Consider the following 19,332-nt stretch of genomic DNA (forward strand, 5'->3'; position numbering starts at 1 on the left):
TGATCAATTAGATCTCACTTGGAGATAGAATCAGATTTGGAATTCCAAAGTAGTGCAAGATTGAGCATAAGAAAATGGATTTGTTATTGGTGCCTCATATTGAAGCATCAGGAGAAGATGGAAGGGATAAAAACCCATTTAGTTAGGTTAACTTTGACTAGTGCAGAAATCATTGTTTTCTGTATTTATATCTTTTTTGAATGAGTGTTTAGTGGGCAACTAAAATATAATGACCTAGTAAGAAAATGCAGGACAAATGGACGACGTATTTCCAGGCAACGTTCTAGGATTAGAGATCTTGCCAAGGATTTGAAATGTCGTGTTGATCCTGTTGTGTTATGTCCTGATTGTGTCACTACTAGTATATAGCTCTGTGAACACATTGGAGGAGATTGTCATTAGCTCAGAAAAAGACTTGTGCATGTAATATGACCATTTTCCCCACCCCAGCTCCATTAATATGATGTTTGTTTGTTTGTTTTTATTTTTTTGAAACTGACCTGCAACATGATGTTACAATCTCATATGTTCAGCAGCCTGAGTGTGATATTAGTCGAGTCCCACTTGTATTGCTTAAAATATTGCTTTTAACACCAAAGGTACATATATTTTCTTTGATTAGTTCTTTCACCCTACATCTAGACTATTTTGCTGCAATCGTGATAGAGCCACAGATATCCTTGTAACCTGAAAATTACAGGGTTGTGTAGTTAGTAACTGATATCCCAGTCTACAAGAACAAATTGTACGAAGAGCTTTAGAAGATCAAATTGGCTCCAACTTATTTGGTGCAGAAATGTTTACTTAAAAAGAGTAAATTTCCCATATTTCCTATCAGTTTAGAAGTGCAGTTGGAATTTGTTCGGCCTGACCTGTGTTCCAAGTGTACTTGCCAATGTTCTCTTGATAAAACAACAAATGAAACGACAGGATGAGATTGTATGGCGTCTTAAGGAAAAACCTTGAAAATAAGGAAAAAACCTTGAAAATAAGGAAAAAGGCCCCAATACATTAGACAAAATCTGCCCAAAGTCAACATGTGCGGCTGTTCTCACATGCAAAAGCCAGCCACAAAATGGCTAGAAATGGCTGTCCACGAAATTGCCTAGCAGGTCCCTTTAATAACTCTTTAGAAATTTACATTTATAAGGTATTTAATAGTTACAGAAACTTTCAATTTATAAGGTTTTAAATAACCTTGGGAACATCTTAAAAAATAAAATTAAATAAAAAAATAACATCGGGGCTACCCAAATTTTCCCAATGGGACCATTGAATAATCAATCCAAACAAAACGTAGGCATTAATAAAGAAAAGAGGAGTCTCTTACAGACATGAAATTCTATTACAAAGGAATAAAGAGAAATGAAGGGTTTGAAATAGAAAAGGCGGCTTCTCAAATTTTGATGGAAGCCTCTCTAAGAGTAGACAAATATGAATCAAAGAATACATAATGGTTTGCGAGCCTATCCCAATCTCCACAAACCGTAAACCACAACATGTACACCAGAAGGTCAGTTAATATAAACCAAGCATTAACGGAAATTAAAAAAGAAAAGAAAGAAAAAATAAAAGTACAAAAGGGGATTGGAGTACTAGCTGTTATCAATCTTGAACCTTTTATGAACATGGTCCGAGTCCTCACCGCTACTTGCCACCCTCGAGTGCACCATTACCCGATTACTAGATGAAGGATCCTCATGATCCTATTGCCAAAAAAAAAGGGTATTAGGATTTGTTCCAGGAGAACAAACCAACTGTCCAAGGTAGAAAACCTGGCTAAAAATCACAAATATATTAGGATTAGCCTTTGCCATAGTAGAATAGTAATCATCCTGCAAATGCTGAAATTTAAAAAAAAAAATGGCTCTACTAGGCAAAAGACCAGATGAATGTTTGGGTTCCATCCCAGCACCTAGGGAGTTATGTTTTCAGGTTGGCAGTTTGATCATGGCTTTGCTTTCAAGCCATCAGGTACTAGGAGTGCAACTGATTGATTTTCGGGAATTCGGGTTGAGATTTTACTATAAAATCAGGTTGGGGTCCGGTTGATTCCAATCAATTTTTTGGCAAAAGCTCAACCGGACCCTACCCAAACTGCACCCCTAATCAGTGCAATCCATGGTTCTGCGTTTTATTTTATAGACTTTGCATTCCCAAGAAATGAGGACTTGAAAATTAGCAACAGGGCAAGTTACCCCAATGTAAATTACGTACCTTGGCACTGGATGTCATAGTGGATGGTCTACCACTAACAGCTCGCTTGCCAAGTTCAATCTGAACAGAGATGCTGGCTTGTGACAGATCTATGCCTGAGCTCTGCAGTGCATCAGTGAGAGAACTCAATAACCTGTTGCACACATTTACATCTTGTCATCAGCCCCAAATTCGTATGTGAAAGACTCCCAGAACAAGAAACTGAGGAAAAAAGTCATTTTGCACATCCAGATGATCACCCATTATCCCAGAGATGAAAAGATGATCACACTGACTACACAATATTGCAAGAGGCTAAAACTTAGGCCTAATTTGGATTCCAAGAAAAACATTTCTGGTGGAAAAAATTTCTTGGGAAAATTTCTCCTTGCCACAATTTAGAGGGAAATGTCAAGGTTATGACTTATTTAGAGGAATATCATCATATATTGAAGGTCCCTCTAACTAAAACTTAATTCCAAACTTTTCCAAAAAATTCTTGCAATCCAAACATTGCCTTAAGCAGCCAGAGCATTGTATACATTATACTTTCTCATTGAAATGAGAGACCATTCCAACAGAATGCACAAGCACACAAACAGAAGGAAATGCAAGCTCTTAATTATTATTTCTTTTTGAATGGTAAGCAGGCTCTTGATTATAATTTCCAATAACCAATAATTGGTCATGATTGTGTATTGACAAATGACGTACGCACTAACTAAGCTACAACAAAGATACAACCACAACATCTCTTTGTCAATGCAACATGTCCAACAACTTTGCCAGTACTGTGCCAAGTAAGCTGACATTGCAAACCCCTGTGTGCATAATTTTTTTTCCAGTTCCTAGCCCAGTTTACCTAACTTTTAATCATATTAGAGCAATTGATTTGTGGTTTATTTTTTTCCAGATAAATGACTACCGTAGCCATCAGTCCCATCCCATGATATGGTACCAAGGTAAGTCACACTTTGGATCAAATTTCAAGTTGCTCTCAGAATCACAATGAATATTTTTGGTCGAGCATCAATAAGAGAATGGATTTGATTCACGGATAAAAAATATAAAGTCCTCCCAACAACTAGTTATCAATCACATTAATTCTGATTTTGCACTGTGATCTCACTTAGTAGTCTGATAATAAAAGAGAACAGAACTGTCTTTTTGTCATTTCTGTTTCTATCTGGGACATCTTGTCCCTCGTTTGTATACTTTTTCTTTGGAATAAAATTTTTAATTTAAAAAAAATAAATAAATAAAAGAGAACAGAACTGCATCTTTCTTAATCCTCTTGAACAGGCAAGAATTACTGAATTAATCGTTCCACAGTTAACGCTGTTGAAAAACCAGCTTTGAGAAGAAGTGACGAACAAAACCACAGCAAGTAGTTTGAGAAAGAAAATGCTAGGGAATGTTGCAGTGGCTGTAAAAATATAAATAAGTAGGATAAAACTGAGGGAAAAATGAACACTCACTGTTGAGAATAGACACTGGACATGCGAACGGTGCCCCCTTCAATTGCAAGCTCTTCTTGTTCAATACGCATATCACTTTCAGCCAGGCATTGCCTTTGCCATAAGTGAGAATGAGGCTGACATGCCATGTTTTCAGCATCTGGCATCAATCTCTGTAAAGATTGGCCAGGTCCACTACTCCCTCCAACAGAACATGGGTATGTGTTTTGATGCAAAGGAATGGATGCAACCTTACTTGCCAAACCCGGGTGGTGATCCATGGATGTGTAAGGAACACCTGTGCTCAGGTCAGATTCAACAGGATTCTGCATGTTGGCATGCATTGTTGGGGAGACAGCATTGTTATTGTTGTCAAAATTTCCAGAAAAAATCAACCCATGACCAGGGCCATTCTTCATGGCTCGGGAATGGTCAGTTAAGCTTTCTCCGGTACCTTGGTTGTGTTTCTGCTTCAAAAAAGAGATGGTCGATTAAATTCTCTTAGAAGAGTATTTTGGGTACAAGATATCCTGACACATGCAAGTCGTTTCCCAGTTCTGTTTAAAATTCAAAATCCTCAAAGGATTTTTCATGGACTATAATATCCATTCTCTCTTCAGAGTAGCTCAAATAATCCCTTAAAAACTTTTTGAAGTGATCAAAGTAGTAATGATTTAAGTAAAATACCTTTTTTTTTTTTGAATGGCAAGTAAAATAAATAACTAATATACAATCAAATTAGCAAAGTAGATGGACAAATCAAATTTCTTGGAAACAAACTACCATGCTATAGATATTCCTGAGAAATGACAAAAACTCAAATGATGCTCAGCAACCTCTACTGACCATGGGTTAAATATAACATCAGAACTTTTTATTTTTAATTTTTTCCAAGGATACGTTGTATCTCATTCTCTTTTTGTTGTAAGTAAGCTCCTTGGAGGAATCAGTCTTGGAAAAAGAAATATGCATGACAAATAATGAGAAGTTTAACATGGATTTTTGTAAAAAAAAAATGATTTAACAGCTTAAGAGAAGGTCAAAATACAATTTTCGCACATGTGACTGCAGTTAAAACTGTCCAAACCTACTTCATCAAGGGTGAGAAGTATGACCTCAATATTCCTTTTGAGAAATGAAAAACATGTCTCTTATCTATAAATTGAGGACACATGCAGGTGCTTGCCCAGCCAAATTCCATGGACACATAAGATGCCCAAAACCATGCATTAAAACATGTATTAATGCAGATGCTGCAAGCATGCTAACAATCAAACATAATGTTCAAAGGAAGGTAATGATTCTTTACCCATGGCATCAATTTCATGCTATCCAGATTCCATCCAGGGAATGCTGCCTCGTACTTGTGTACCTTCTCTTGTAAACATTGGATGTATTCAATGACCTGTATAGAGACAAGAGGATAATAAAGGAATTGGCATTGTCAAACGAATAAGGTCAACAGCAAATGCTACTACGATTATATGATGTACCTCTAATAGGAACGATGCCTTATCTCTCTTCTGATCACTGTGTGGTATTAGTTCTCTCAATATTTGGAATCTACATGACAAAAATAGATTCCATCAGGTCTTCAAATAGCTATGGGAGGGAAGGATACAAAGTAATTCTGATATCATTTTGTGATTTTGGAATGGAAAGGAGAACTTTTGAGTGGTGGGAGTGTGAAAGAGATGTTTAAAGTTACCAAAATGCTTTACCTGAAAATTGACAATCAGTTAGAAAAAATGAGCCGAAAACAATAGGGTTAGATGTCGAGAAAAAGGCTGAATTTATTATACAAAGTTAATGTTGATAGTACTCAACTCGTGCGTAATCAATAGATGCATCAAGCTCCAAGTGTGTGAACATGTAGAGACCATTTGGGAGTCGAAGCGATAAATCCTAGGTATCTACCTCTACGTAATCGATATCAACCTCGAAAACAATTCCACCCCATTAATCAAGTTTCACAAGAATATAATGATGGGAACAAAAAAATAAGATCGAAACTTTCGAATTCTTTGGAGGATTAGAAGGCAAAGAGTATCATGATTGGGTAACCATGGTGGAGGAAGTTCTTGATTACAAGGATGCATCAATGCATAAAAGCCTCTAACGTCAAAAGGCCCTCCCACTAATTAGGGGCTGTACACACCATTACATATTCCATCGTAACGTTTGGGCCCATGGATTATGTGCTTGGTCTTCCTTAGACTTCAAGGGGTGGAGATTGCATCTTTGTTTTTGTTTTCTCAAGATGGAGCACTTTATCCCATGCAAATATATACATTATGCCAATATGATTAGCGATTTATTCTTAAATGAGGTACAGAGGTACCATCGATTGACAAAGGCTATTACACCGAACCGCAACACTAAATTTGTGAGTTTTTTTTGTAACAATTTGTGGTAGAAACTTGGGACGTCTTCAAAATTTAATAGCAACTAACAAATATCATCCTCAAACCGGTGGTTAAACAAAGGTGGCGAACTGAAACATTTTGAGGTCTCAAGCCAAGTTAATGGAAAATTGGGATCTCATACTTATGAAGGCTAAACTTGAGTTTAATTTCCCTAAGAATCACACAATGGGTTTCTCCCCATTCCAAGTTGTTCTTGACCATAATTTACAAGGATGTCTTGATTTATCCTTATTCCTAGTATTAGGAAGGAAAATAAGGTGGATGAGATGATAGAAGATTTCATGAACAAGTGGGAGCTAACATTGAGCCTAGCTATGCAAAATACAAGAACATTGATCATCGTCATCGAGGTCTTAACTTTGAAGTATGGGTGTAAATTTCAAAAGAAAGGTATCCTAATAGTGAATATCATAAAATCAAGCATAAGAAGATTGGTTCAAGCTAAGTCTTGAAGAAAATTGATGCCAATGCCAACAAAGTGAAACCATCTCTGAATTGCATGTCAGTGACGCCTTCAACATCAAGCATCTTTCTCCTCTTTATGGGGAGTATAAAAGTGAGAATTCGATGGCAAGTTTTTTTCAAGAGATGTGACTGATGTAGCTCAACCTCACATGGAGATTGAGGATATTGTGGATCATCATGTGCAAAAATTATAACACCCAAAGATTATTAGAACCTACACTAGGCATGGAAAAAATAGGATTATTTGTGACCCAGGATTGGAGCCAAAGCATAAGTGAAAGAAGCGTGGAGAACTTATGCTAGGCATGGAAAAAATAAGATTATTTGTTAGCCATGTTGGAGCCAAAGCATGAGTGAAAGAAGTGTGGAACTATTCTTGTTCAAAAGCCTGGTTTCGATGCAGATAGGGCCCACTCCAAGTTGTTGCAGATATGAGTTTTTATTTTCGTACTATTATTTTTTACTTTGAAAAGTTTAGCAGTTAGAAGTTTTTTTTTTTTTTTTTTTTGAATGGTAGAATTCATTAAAAAAGACCGAGATGGTCAAAGATTACAAAAGAGAATTACATATACAAATCAAGGGAAAACAACATCAAGGAGGAAGAAAATCATATTTCTCCACCCACTCCAGTCCAAACCAACCCCTCTCCTAGCTAGAGAGTCTGCCACCTCATTAACCGACCTTCTAACATCCTTAAGCCACATGATTCTCTCCGATAATATCATAAATCTCATTTAAAAAGTCTGTGAATCTCCATGGAAACTTATGAGAACCCGATCACCACTGGATAACATTAATGGAGTCACCTTCAACCACTACATTACTAATATGATCCCCAACAAGAAAGCTTAATTCCTTGAAGAGCTGCCCGCACTTCCGCCTCATTCGAATCGGCAATCCCAATAGGACTGGCAAATGACCAAATAACCTCGCCTTTATCATCCCTTAAAACCCCTCCATTCCCGCTGGACCGGGATTACTTGAGCTTGATCCATCAAAGTTAACCTTCCTCGAGCCAGAACCCAATCATGAACAATATTATTAGTTCTTTCAACACTTGAACACACCCATTAACCACCCATACCATAAATCATGCGGATACAAAATTAAAAAGAGGTAATGACTTGGCCCAAGATATTGTTAACGTCGTAGCTTTAGAAGCAACAAATTCCGCACTTTTAGAAATACCTCTAAAAGTTCTAGCATTCCTTTCACTCCATAACGACCATATAATGGCAAAAAAGGATAGCCTCCAAAGAGTTTTCCCTTTCGTTCCCCACGGAGCGAATTGCCAACTCTGAAGAGTCTGGGAGATGTCTTTCGGAAACACCCATCACACACCAAACCTTTCCAACACCAATCCCCACACCTTTCTCGCAAAATTGCAATGAAGAAGCAAATGGCTTACAGACTCCCCATCTTCATGACAAAGGGTGCAAAAATTAATAAGGATCATCTTCCTAGCCCTCAAAAAGTCAATCGTTTGAATTCTCCCCAAAATAGCCGCCCACCCAAAAACAAAAACCGAGGGAGGGGCTGGGATAGACCGCACTCTAGCAATATTAGGAACAACATGGGAGGTTAACAAGTGGCTATAAAAAGATTTGGATGAAAACTCACCTGAAGTGGTCCAAATCCATACCCTTGCATCCACCCCATCCCTCTTAATATAACACCTCTCAAGAACATAAAAAAGCCTAGCAACCGATATGAGTTCTCTATCAAAGAAATTACGCCTAAAAGCAGGCGCCCATATAACTCTCCCCTCCATTCGCACATAACAATCCTTGACCAAAACATCTTTAACTGGCGCCACCAAAAATAGATCCGGAAAAGTGTCCTTCAAAAGAACCTTACCACACCACAAATCCAACCAGAATCTAACACGATCTCCACTATGCACCCTAAATCTGATACCCTTGTGAAACTCCAATGAAAAGCCCAAGACGTCCCTCCATAACGAACAACCTTTACATGAAAAACAATCTTTAAGTTAGAAGCTTTTAAGTTAGAAAAGAGTTGGATTTTATAAAGTCATTAGTCTTTCTTCCTTTTTAAGTGTTTCCGTCCATTTGGATATTCCATTTTAAATAGGACTCATAGGGGACGATGTGTGTGTGTGTGTGTGTGTGTGTGTGTGTGTGAGAGAGAGAGAGAGAGAGAGAGAGTTCATTTTGGAGCGGCTATTTCCTTGGAGATAAATTCCAGCTTCAAAGGGTCTTAGCTGCAGATTTCTGCAAGGTTTTCTAAGGAATTGATCTACAGTTAAGGTCAAGATAGATCTGATTTGTTTTGGCTAATATCTTTATACCTCAAGTTTTTTTTTTTTTTTTGCTTTGATGACATAGGGTATCCCCACGCCATTTTTAGGGCGGGACTAATCCCTACGGATGCGTGCAATCACCCGTTTATACCATGAGCTTATTATCCAACAAAAGGTGGGTTTCTGTATTTTTTGTAGTAATTCACTTTCAGTTGATTCCAGATTTGAATTATTTTATTGATCTCTATTACCAAGAGCTATCCATAGACTCTTGGGTTTTATTTCTGAGACAAATTGCATCAGCCATCCATTAAGAAGTGAATTTAGAAGAGAACAGCTAGAGTTAAGTGAAGTTAGAAGAGAACAGCAAGAGTTAAAGACAGAGAAATTAAAACTTCAAGAAACAGATTCATAGATAATCACAATAGAGCGGTCTAACCTAGAATATCCAGCTTCTGCCAACAGCGGTAGATACCTAATTAAATATGGTAAACTTGAAATTATATCAAGTAATCTGATGGCAGACGAGGTTAAATCACCATCTAATACTCAACTCAACTCAACTAAGCCTTTGTCCCAAACTAGCCGGGGTCAGCTTAAATCACAATCCAATGAGAAAAAAAGAAGAAGAAGAAGAAGAAGAAGCAGAGAACGTATTAAAACAATTCCTATGTTTTCAAGCCCATGGGCCTCAAAGCACGAAGCTCTTCCATCCTAGAGAATAACGAGTAAGACCCAATCAAACTGACAAAAACTACCTAACAAAATCAAAATGGCCACCATAAACTTACCTGTCATTGATTTTGCTCCTCCTCCGCTGTTCAGTAGCAGAGTGCTTTGATCGAGGTGTGATAGCCCTTTGATCACCCCTGCCATCCACTTTTACTTCTAAATCCCCTGCAATAACTCAATATATAAAAAACAGTAAGAAAAGAGTGAAAATGAAATGTAACTGCAAGAAAAATTAGATCCCAATGATCCCACGATAAATCAAAGGATATTATCAGAATCTTATAAAGAACAAGCCACTAAAAAAATAAAAAAATAAATAAACACGTACAAGACTAGCAATTAAAAAGCATATAATGTGGAGTATATACATAATCCATAGGAGCATATATATATATAATCCATCATGAGGGCAAATAATAGAGGGGCAATATTCACGTCCCCCAATTCAAGAAACCCAGAATTAAAGTAAAAGGGAAAAAATGGATAGAGGTCCTCTAACATGCGCCGGGGAGACACTGCACACTACCATGTTGTCAGGTTGGCATATAGAAAGCAAATACCTTTGTGAGAAGACCCTTCTCTCTTCACGTATTCTTCATCGTCATCATCTTCCTCTTCAGGAAGACCCTTCATAGATTTCAACATCTCCATAAAACCCTGAATCTTCTTCTGTTGGGGTTTCTGCCTAAGGAAAATAAAAACAAAACCCTAAAATTCAAACCCAAGAAAAACGGGGGAAAGCATAGAAAGAGAAAGGGTATATATCTATAAAATCCGAGAATCATTAGAAGGGGAAGAAGAAAAAATTAGATGAGGAAAAGGGGAAGGAAAGCCACCAACTTGGAAGATGGTTGAGAGCTGAAACTGTTATTAGTTCCAACGACGAAGGACGGGATGGGGCTTTCCGATGAAGACGCCCACTGCCCTAATTTCTCACGCACCTCTGCAAAAAGGAAATGGTGCGCTAAGGAGGAGGAATTAATTAAATCAATCATATACCCATTTGTTTATTCTAATATGCGCCTATATGGTGACGCCTGTAAACCTGCGCCACGGGAGCTCTTTTTTTTTAGCCGGGCCCCTAACCTGGTTCTCACACGGCGCATGTTAGAATTCCCCATGGGATATCATGGTGAATCACGTGCAAGGATAAGAGAGTAATTTCACATGACGAAAGAGGGGAAATTACTCGGGGGGCCTAACCACTTGCAAATAAGAAAGGGCAGAATGGTCTTAATCTGGTCTCACACATGTATTTTCATTGTGTTAGGGAGTAAAGTTGAAAACTCGCCGCCTATGGAAGTTCAGAAAATAAACTAGGCATCTTTGGTAAAGGGAGAAATGTGAAAAGGGAGAAATGAAAATGTAATTGAGGGATATCTACCAGTATAAAAATCAAAAAAATTTGTGAAATTAATTTTATTTTTTATTTTTACATCCTTGGGCTTATAAACGGTGAAGGGAGAAGATTATTGCTGTCTTTACGCTGGCCTTTTTTAAATCACAACGTCGACATCTGAGTCGACATTATCTTTGTTCAACAGAGTTGATTAAAGCTTTCCTTTCTCAAGTTCGAAGCCGTAGGCCTCGAGATCAAAAAATATTAATGTGATTTCTTTAATGCAATGCACCGATATACATTCTGATTGCACCCATCATTATTCCAGACGCACCATACTTTGTATCCGTCGATTCCCGCCTTAACGGCAAAGATTATTGTTGTCTTTACACTTAGTGCGAGTAGAGAAAGACACGCAATCAACAGGAAAAGTTGGATGTGATGTATGCCACTAGAGAACCTGCAAGAGCAAAATAGTCTATATCTGTTCTGACACATGTCCTTTGGCCGAGTCAGGGCATAAAGTTGAAAACTCGTCGATTTTGAAAGTTCAGAAAATAAACTAGCTGCTTTTGGTATTTACCTCGATCTTTTGCCCTTCGTCCACATCAATATGCGCCATTAAGTATTAATAGGTGGAAAATAATTATTTCTAGTTTCTACCCCTTAGTTTCACTCATTTGGTTTGTCTTTTTCTTAAATAAACAAATACAGGAGAAAGTGGAAGGCTATTTTGGTCATTTTAACAAAAAGACAAACAAAAAGGAGTGTTAAAAAGATTGGATTGCTGTAATTGAAATCCACAGTTCGGATAAAAATTTATACATGTTTGCGACAAGGAAATATCTCACGAAAGGATTCTCACTCGTGTAATGTATTTAATTTTGGAGCGTGACCAAAAAGGTAATAAGCTATATAGACGAAATCCTGAGAAAAGAAACAATTGGTTATAGGAAAATAGAAATCTACTCTCTTATTTTGAACCAACACTACTCATTTCCTCCTAAATTGTGGAAAGAAAAAATCCCAAGAAAAATTTCCCATCAGAAATATTTTTCTTGCAATCCAAACAGGGCCTTAATTAAACTAGTGCCGGTCATTTTTCTTGCTGTTGAAGAGAGGCTATGGTCGTTTTTATCTTACTGCACCAACCAAAATAGTGGATATAATTATCGCCCAAAAGATGGAAATAATCAGTAATAGTTTATGTTTGGGAGAAGATAACAGAACAGAAAACCTCAAGCAATCAACCCAAATTGAAAGCTGAGATTCTGGACAAAGTTAGACCGTTAACCATCCATACTCACGCATGTTAGAACTTCCTAACATAAAATACTTGTAAAGATGAAAATTTACCTCTTGGGAGTTGTCTTTCTCCCACCTTATCCTTCACTATACCCGCCTCCTTCGCAGATGACTCTTCCCACAACGTAAATGGGCCTCCCCTGTAGGAGCTACTGTTGCTGTTGCTATTGTTCTTGGTAGTTTCAACCTTCCTTTCTATACTGTTTGCTCGGACTAATGTGCAACCACTTTTCTCTGCTTTCACAATCCCTCGTTTGAAACTAGGAATATGGCTTATGCTATATGTGCCAATCCCGCCTGGAAGTGTGTGTTCCACGGAAGGCTTCTCGACATTGGATGTCTCATTCGTGGATTCTCCAGTGGCATTACTCTTTCCAACCCTTTCTAGTGGGTTAAGAAAATAATCATGAGTCTTAAGGTGAAATCCTGTACAAGCAAATGCAATTTGATCAGAGCAACAAAATGCACTTGCGAATTTTTTAATTATAACAGAAAATATAAAAGATTAATTTAGGTTATTGACATTCCCACTAACATGTTTTGATAAGTGGACAACTCAACTTGTCTTTTCTTTCTTAATTCGCTGACAGTGGTTAAATAAAAAGTACATATTGTTTTGCCTGGTAACTTTATGGTTACTTCCGGATTATTTTTCATGGGTAAGCTGGGTTTAGGCAAGACCCCTACAAGAACTGTATTGACAAAAAATATGGAGTTACAGTCTTGTATAAGAGATCCCATAAGAATCTAAGAATACACAGTTTAAGAGGTCTGGGGCATAGTTGGGAGAGGGATTAACTCTCCTTTACAAGGGCAGTCGTGCTTGGACAAATAGTCTGCTGCCGCTTTCCTTCTCTCCAAATATGTGAGATCTTCCAATCATTTAGCATAGCTACAAGTTCTTTGATTCTTTCCAAAGCGGGGATGCTTCTCCACGAGCGTTCTTGATCACCTTTGATGATGTTGACTGCTAGAAGGGAATCTGATTCTATCCAAAGCTTTCGAGCATTCATGTGCATGGCGGTTTGAAGGCCTTGGAGAATTGCTTGAAGCTCTAGGTCTTGAAGGGTGCTAGGACTGACATTAATGGAGTAGCAAGCGATGACTATCCCTTTAAAGTTCCGAATCAATCCTCTGATGGCAGCACTGTTTCCATTCAAGGATGCATTAGAGTTGAGTTTTAGGGAGTCATTTTCTGGGGCTGTCCATTTACATTTCTGCGTACCTATGCTGGTGATGAACAATGTGAGCCCAAGATGCTGGGCTGTAATGAAGTTTTGAGGGGTTGTATCCTCCCGATGCTTGAGGAATAAGACTATCCCAAGCAAAAATGTACTTTTGGGTAACTTTATGATGTTTGGTTGCCAATTTAGCATCAAAATCCTGGAGACTGCCGGACATGATTCAAAGGTAATTATTGTTTGTCAGGTGACGTGGCATCCATGTTCCCTACTTAAAACTTCCATGCAAAATTTCTCAGGAATTGTGGAATTCTTCATGGAAATCTCTCTCTCTTGTCTCTCCTTTTCTCTTTTTTTTCTTTTTTGTGAATGATTGGTTGTCTTTGGCGACTCCACACAAGCGTAGGCGGGAGTAGTAAAAAACGGGCCATGATTATCACGTGGTTTGTTATATGTAAATAAACATTGGTAATTGGGATTGTCACCATTAGTTGTTTTGGTAAATGGCGTGTTGTGGCAGGTAATCAAACGAAAGCTTTAAAATAGACTCGGAAAATGGGTTGGCAACACTATAGCCCACATAAAATATGAAAGTACAAACATTTTATAAGGTAAGGGCATATTGTTGAGAAAGCAAAAGTAATTTCTATTTTTATATGAGCGTACCTTGAGAAGGAGGCCTTGGATCCTGGTGCTGGAAAGAGGAATCGCTGTACAGTGAGAGAAAATCATGGGTAGGTTTTTTCCCTGTAATCACATGATAACCCACTACCTTCAAATCAAATAAATTTATTGCATTTCACAGCACCATAACTAAATAAAATAGAAAAAAAAAATAATATAAAGTGAAAAACACTCTCTTTATGTTAATGGGATACCTTCGGTTCCAAACGGTCTAGGTTGAGGAAGCTCCATGAACCCAAAATAAGTTTTATTTTCCTTTTCCTGCCTCTAAATTCTGAGTCTCAACTTATTGTTATTTCGAAATCGCCAAATATCCGAATCTCTTGTTAATCCGAAAATAAATACCAATAAAGATGAAAATAGGCTGAAAATTCGAAAATCTCTGCGTACTAGTCAATTGAATTTTGCAAAACTGAAACTTCTAAATTCCTCAAATTCTCTTCCTTTTTGGGAATTTCTTGAGTCCTGGTGATAAAATCCGAGATAAGAACTCGAATTCTAACCTTGTAGACGAACCTGAATGTGAAATCGGATCAAAGAGATACTCGGACCTCGATCTGGAAAAACTTCTCGGATCCGAAACGAATGCAAGGCGTCAAGCAATGGAGGTTAATTCACCTTATCCAATTCAAGATTTCAGATGCTTTATAACTCAATCCACATTCATCTTCTTACACCGAAAAGTCTCACAAAGTAAAATTTGTTCGGATAAGTTTATTCACTCTTTTAAATCGAAGATTTGTCCTTCTTGACCTGCAGATCTATCGCATAATCTGTAACTATAAATTTTTTTTAAAAAAAAAAACGAAATTTAAAATCTCATATCTAAAGCTTCTGGATATACATCAGAACCTAATATTTCTGAAATTCATCTAGACAGGAGAAAAAATCTAGCTGCTCAAATTTATGTAAAAACAGATCCAGAGAATGAAATTACAGAAACATACCTCAGAATTCGAGACGAATTTCACCTAATTCAGCTGAAACGCATCCAAAATTCAATCAAAATCTCTGTTTTCTGTTCCTCAAACGGATGGGAATCGATAGCAGAGGAAAAGAAAATTAGATTTCACGAATGCTCCAAAAATACGAGCTTTTTAGAATAAGGAAAACTTTGAACGATTCCAAACACGAATAAAAGAGAATTTTAGTGAAATAAATCTCTCTCTCTCTCCTTCGAATGAGGTGAACGGAGGAGGAGGGGTCGGGTTTGAGGGCCTAGTTAGATCTTTATACGCTTTAATCTCATTCTCTTTTCTCCATCCTTTTCTGTCGAGGAAAAAACGCCGTTCCCCTTAACGGCGTTATAAATAAACTAACGGTGTCATGGGTATCAAGACAAATTTTCCCACCGTACTTTTCCCCAGCGAGGAATCGTACAATAGGGGACGCTTTTTACATCCGGATGTGCAATCGAGACCGTTGATCTTGTGAAACCCACTTGCTCTTGGACCCACGCTAAACAGACATTAGTGCAACAAAAATCAACCTTACATTTTCTTCATGGGAAATGATTTCAGCCTTTAAATACTACACGACAAACGAGTGGAGCGCATGTTTATCAAAACACTTTGGCGCTGAAATCATTTCCCTTTGCTACGTAAAATCGGAGACGGTGGCGTACGTTTTGGGCATGGAACTGACGTGCGCACGATAGAGGAGCATGCGCTCCAACTCGGCTCCGTTTCCCGAGGAATGTACGGGTTCGGAAGTCACGTGAGGGTGCAACAGGTTGACAACAGTTTGAGTTGACAATCTCTTTAACTAAAGCTTAGTCATAAAATCTTATGATTAGGGCGTAAATCCCGATTTTTAACCAGGTGCTTAAAAGGTGCAGAGCATGTTGGCAGTAAAAAAGGTGAAAGTCACGTGCTGCCGCCCGCGGCATGTTGTGGGAGGCACGTGGGCCCCGCACGCCTGACACATATTCGCAAACGGCGGGCATCAACCGCGAAAGCTTTCATGTGCTTGGATTCCCTCACCCATTTTCTTCCAAATTTTTAGGGACATGATAAATTCGCACCCCCTGTAGGATAATGTGCACCATGTACCATGCATTGACATAAAAAACAGTGGGGCATGAGGCAGACTTTAACTTCTTTTCGACGTCAATTCAGGTTAAAGAGGTGTGAATTATCCTATAGGGGGTGCGAATATATCATCGCCCATTTTTTATTCCACAAAAATAGCATCATTTCGTGTATTAATCTTATATGTAGTGAAGGGAAATTATATTTCCACCCTATTGAAAATAAAACAGGGGTGATGATAAATTTGCACCCCTGTAGGATAATTTTCATCCCTTTAACGTGAATTCAAGTTAAAAAGTGATAAAGTATGCCACAAACCCTCCTTTAAAGGGTGCGAAATTATCCTACACAGCAGGTGCGAATTTATCATCGCCCTAAAACAATTGGAGGAAATGGCGGAAAAGGAGTGGAAATATTATTCTTCGCCAAAGAGATTACTCTACAAAGGTAGGCTTTTTTTTTTTAAGCTATGGATGCGTGTGATGAGAGAGGGCACAAGTACAAATTGGGCATGACTTTTGTCAACACTTCAACCAATAGAGAGGATTGCCTACACAGGTAGGCTTTTTTTTTTAAGCTATGGATGCGTGTGATGAGAGAGGGCACAAGTACAAGTTGGGCATGACTTTTGTCAAGACTTCAACCAATAGAGAGGGTTGCAGAGAATAATGCCCAGGGGGGGGGGGGGGGGGCGGGGGGGCGGGGCTAGCTTGGCATGTATGTATAGCCATGCACCATATAAAGGAATTTTGCAAGTCATGGGGGGGCCATGGCCACTCTCAAGCTATATGTGCCTCCACCTCTGATAATGCCCCTATAAAAATCATAAGTTGGGGCCACCGACCAAATGATCAAAATATATGATTCGTTAGCTGGTAGCGTAGATGGATGATTTGGATCATCAAATAGGTGGTCCCACCTATACTTTTGCATGCAAATGCATTTTAAGTAAATACTCAAATGATCAAAATCATTCGTTAGTTAGTTGGTAACGTAGATGGATGATTTGGTTAATCAAATAGGTGGCCCCACCTATACTTTTGCATGCAATTGCATTTTAAGTAAATACTTACATACAATCCTTAGGAGCTAGGCCTGGGAATGAACGAAGTGCTCCTCTTTAAAAAAAGGAGCACTCTGTTCCTTTGGCCTTTGGATGTAGAGAAAACGCTCATATCTCACTACTAGGAAAATGTTATCCGAATACCCAGTTTCAATATCTACACTCATTTGATTTGATAATGGAACACTTTATAGTTGGCTGTTGATAGTCTTTTGATAATTATAGCAGCCTTTAATAGCTAATTAGGAAAGTAAACTAAAGAGAAGAATGGTAATATTAAACCAAAGAAGTGCCGTTATCATTTCCAAATATAAAAACATATTTCTAGTGGAATACATTAATACACATATATAGCCAGTAACATGGAACGCTAGTGCCTATAGTTCGCTGTGTGAGCTCAAGCGTTCACACTAATATATGTGAACCGACCTTAATTGAAACGACCAAGTGTTGGGTGCGAAATATTATATTCCCCAACTTTAGCATTTAAATATTTGCTTATTGATTGCCTAACCAAAAAGGTGCTGCGTGTGGGCATCACAGACGAATAAAATAGTATGGACCATTTGCAGAGGCATGAAATTATGGGTCTTCAGTTTTAATCATGAACAGAGGAGAAGCAGAGATATGGTGTAAGAATTACGAAACTAATGTACTTGAAAAGTTTGTTAAAAGTAAATCCCTGTATTTTAGCTTATTAATTGCCTTTATAAGGTTTCGGACCTTGGAATTTTGAAATTTCGGTCGAAATCTGGTACATAACCCAAAACCAATATTTTACTTAATATTAAATTTAGGCCAAATTTTCGGTAAAATATTAAATTAATATAAATTTTTTTTTTCAAATTTTGGCCGAAATAAATGACCGTTTCGGTTTTAGTCGATTTCGGTGTTGGTCTCCACTGAAATCCAAAATTTCGGATTTCGGTCGAAATTTAAAACCATGGTTATGAAAACTAAATTACTGGGCTAAGTGTGTGTTGTCTTCCATAATTTAAGTCTCTTTTTTTATGTAAACAAAGAGAAAGCAAGAGTTAAGGGTGTCAATTTTGGCTCGGGTTCGGAAGCTCGCTCAAACTCGGCTCGAATCCTTAACGAGCCGAGCCGAGCCGGCTGTCCAGGCTTGTTAAGCTTAACGAGCCGAGCCCGAGATAGGCCAGGCTCGGCTCGGCTCGTTAAGCATTTAATATATTTAAATATATATATTATATATTAATATATACACTAAAAGGGTTATCCATGGAGTGAAAGGGAGAGGCAAAATATGTCACTTCTTTTTTGGAACCCCATTTGTTACTTGGACCAAACCCCCGTAGTGTAAAAAGAGTAGTCAAATTACACTAGATAGGGCTGTCTAGGGAAGATGAGGGGTGTGAACTTAATATAACCAAAGCTCGATAAGGCTCACGAGCCTGACTGAGCCCGAGCCGAGCCTGGCCAAGCTCAGCTCGGCTCGTTTACACCCCTAGCAAGAGTGCATCATCATATGACCATGATCTAACAATCAACGTAGGGCTCACAACATATTCACCGAATAGGCCCTACTTCTACGAGCATTACATAGCTGTTATCTTGTGGTGTTGTTTCCCATATACTTTAATTCTCCGAGCAATGCACAGTAAATTGGATCATTCGAAAAAATAAATCCGATATAGATACTAGAGTTCTTTATGAGAAAATCTCTCTTTGGTTATCTTCAAAAACTCAATACCAAAAGTATATTATTTGGAAGAGGAATCACTGATGTGGGCAACCCTAGGTTTTTATTTTTATTTTTTATAAGAACACCTTTTTACCATTTTGAAACTTCTTTGATAGCTTTTATGCTTTTGTTAAGCAAGTTTTCAAGGAAAAAATAATGGGGTTGATTTTTAGATTAGAACTAAGAGTGCCCATATCAATTCGACAATAATATTATTAAATAAATAAACCATGGGAGCTGGTATTGACACACCATTTGTTTAACAGTTACAACCAACCTAAATACAGCACTTCAATTTTCTTCTCTTCTCATGTCCTTTAGTTTTTTTGGTTTTTAATCTTATGTTTATCTCTTCTCTTCTCATGTCCTTAGATCATCTCCATAAGATGATCTTAACCCTTTATCTACGTAGGTTTCTATAATGACCAAATTTGAGGGTTAGGAACATCCTATGGAGATGAATTACGGCGTACAGCCTATTTCTATTTA

At 37.9% G+C, this 19,332-nt stretch overlaps 1 protein-coding gene across 6 annotated transcripts; it reads right to left on the bottom strand.

Moving 5' to 3' along the window:
- Positions 1–1,266: 1,266 nt before the first annotated feature.
- On the bottom strand, positions 1,267–15,275 carry LOC143879251 (transcription factor BIM2-like). 6 transcript variants are annotated; one of them, XM_077381527.1, is made up of 12 exons: positions 14,996–15,271; positions 14,243–14,801; positions 14,031–14,111; positions 12,235–12,609; positions 10,380–10,482; positions 10,100–10,224; positions 9,599–9,704; positions 5,147–5,216; positions 4,963–5,058; positions 3,675–4,123; positions 2,218–2,350; positions 1,267–1,706 (listed from the first exon to the last, which is right to left on the bottom strand). In XM_077381527.1, exons 2-12 carry the CDS (start codon positions 14,277–14,279, stop codon positions 1,596–1,598), a joined length of 1,686 nt encoding a protein of 561 aa, XP_077237642.1. In that variant the 5' UTR covers positions 14,280–14,801; positions 14,996–15,271; the 3' UTR covers positions 1,267–1,595. The 6 variants fall into 6 exon arrangements, with proteins under 6 accessions (XP_077237642.1, XP_077237644.1, XP_077237643.1 ...); XM_077381529.1 differs by having other exon boundaries at positions 14,243–14,809; XM_077381528.1 differs by having other exon boundaries at positions 14,243–14,821.
- Positions 15,276–19,332: the final 4,057 nt, after the last annotated feature.

Source organism: Tasmannia lanceolata, unplaced genomic scaffold (genome assembly GCF_043159265.1).
Source record: "Tasmannia lanceolata isolate RefF3 unplaced genomic scaffold, GAP_Taslan_0.1 ptg000006l, whole genome shotgun sequence".
Classification (NCBI taxonomy): domain Eukaryota; kingdom Viridiplantae; phylum Streptophyta; class Magnoliopsida; order Canellales; family Winteraceae; genus Tasmannia; species Tasmannia lanceolata.

Excerpts from the sequence above, each read along its gene's own strand:
- LOC143879251 (XM_077381527.1), bottom strand. The coding sequence starts at position 14,279 with ATGGAGCTTCCTCAACCTAGACCGTTTGGAACCGAAG. Across the intron at positions 10,225-10,379 it reads AGCTCTCAACCATCTTCCAA|GCAGAAACCCCAACAGAAGA; the intron begins GTTGGTGGCTTT and ends TATTTTCCTTAG. Across the intron at positions 4,124-4,962 it reads GCATGAAATTGATGCCATGG|CAGAAACACAACCAAGGTAC; the intron begins GTAAAGAATCAT and ends TCTTTTTTGAAG.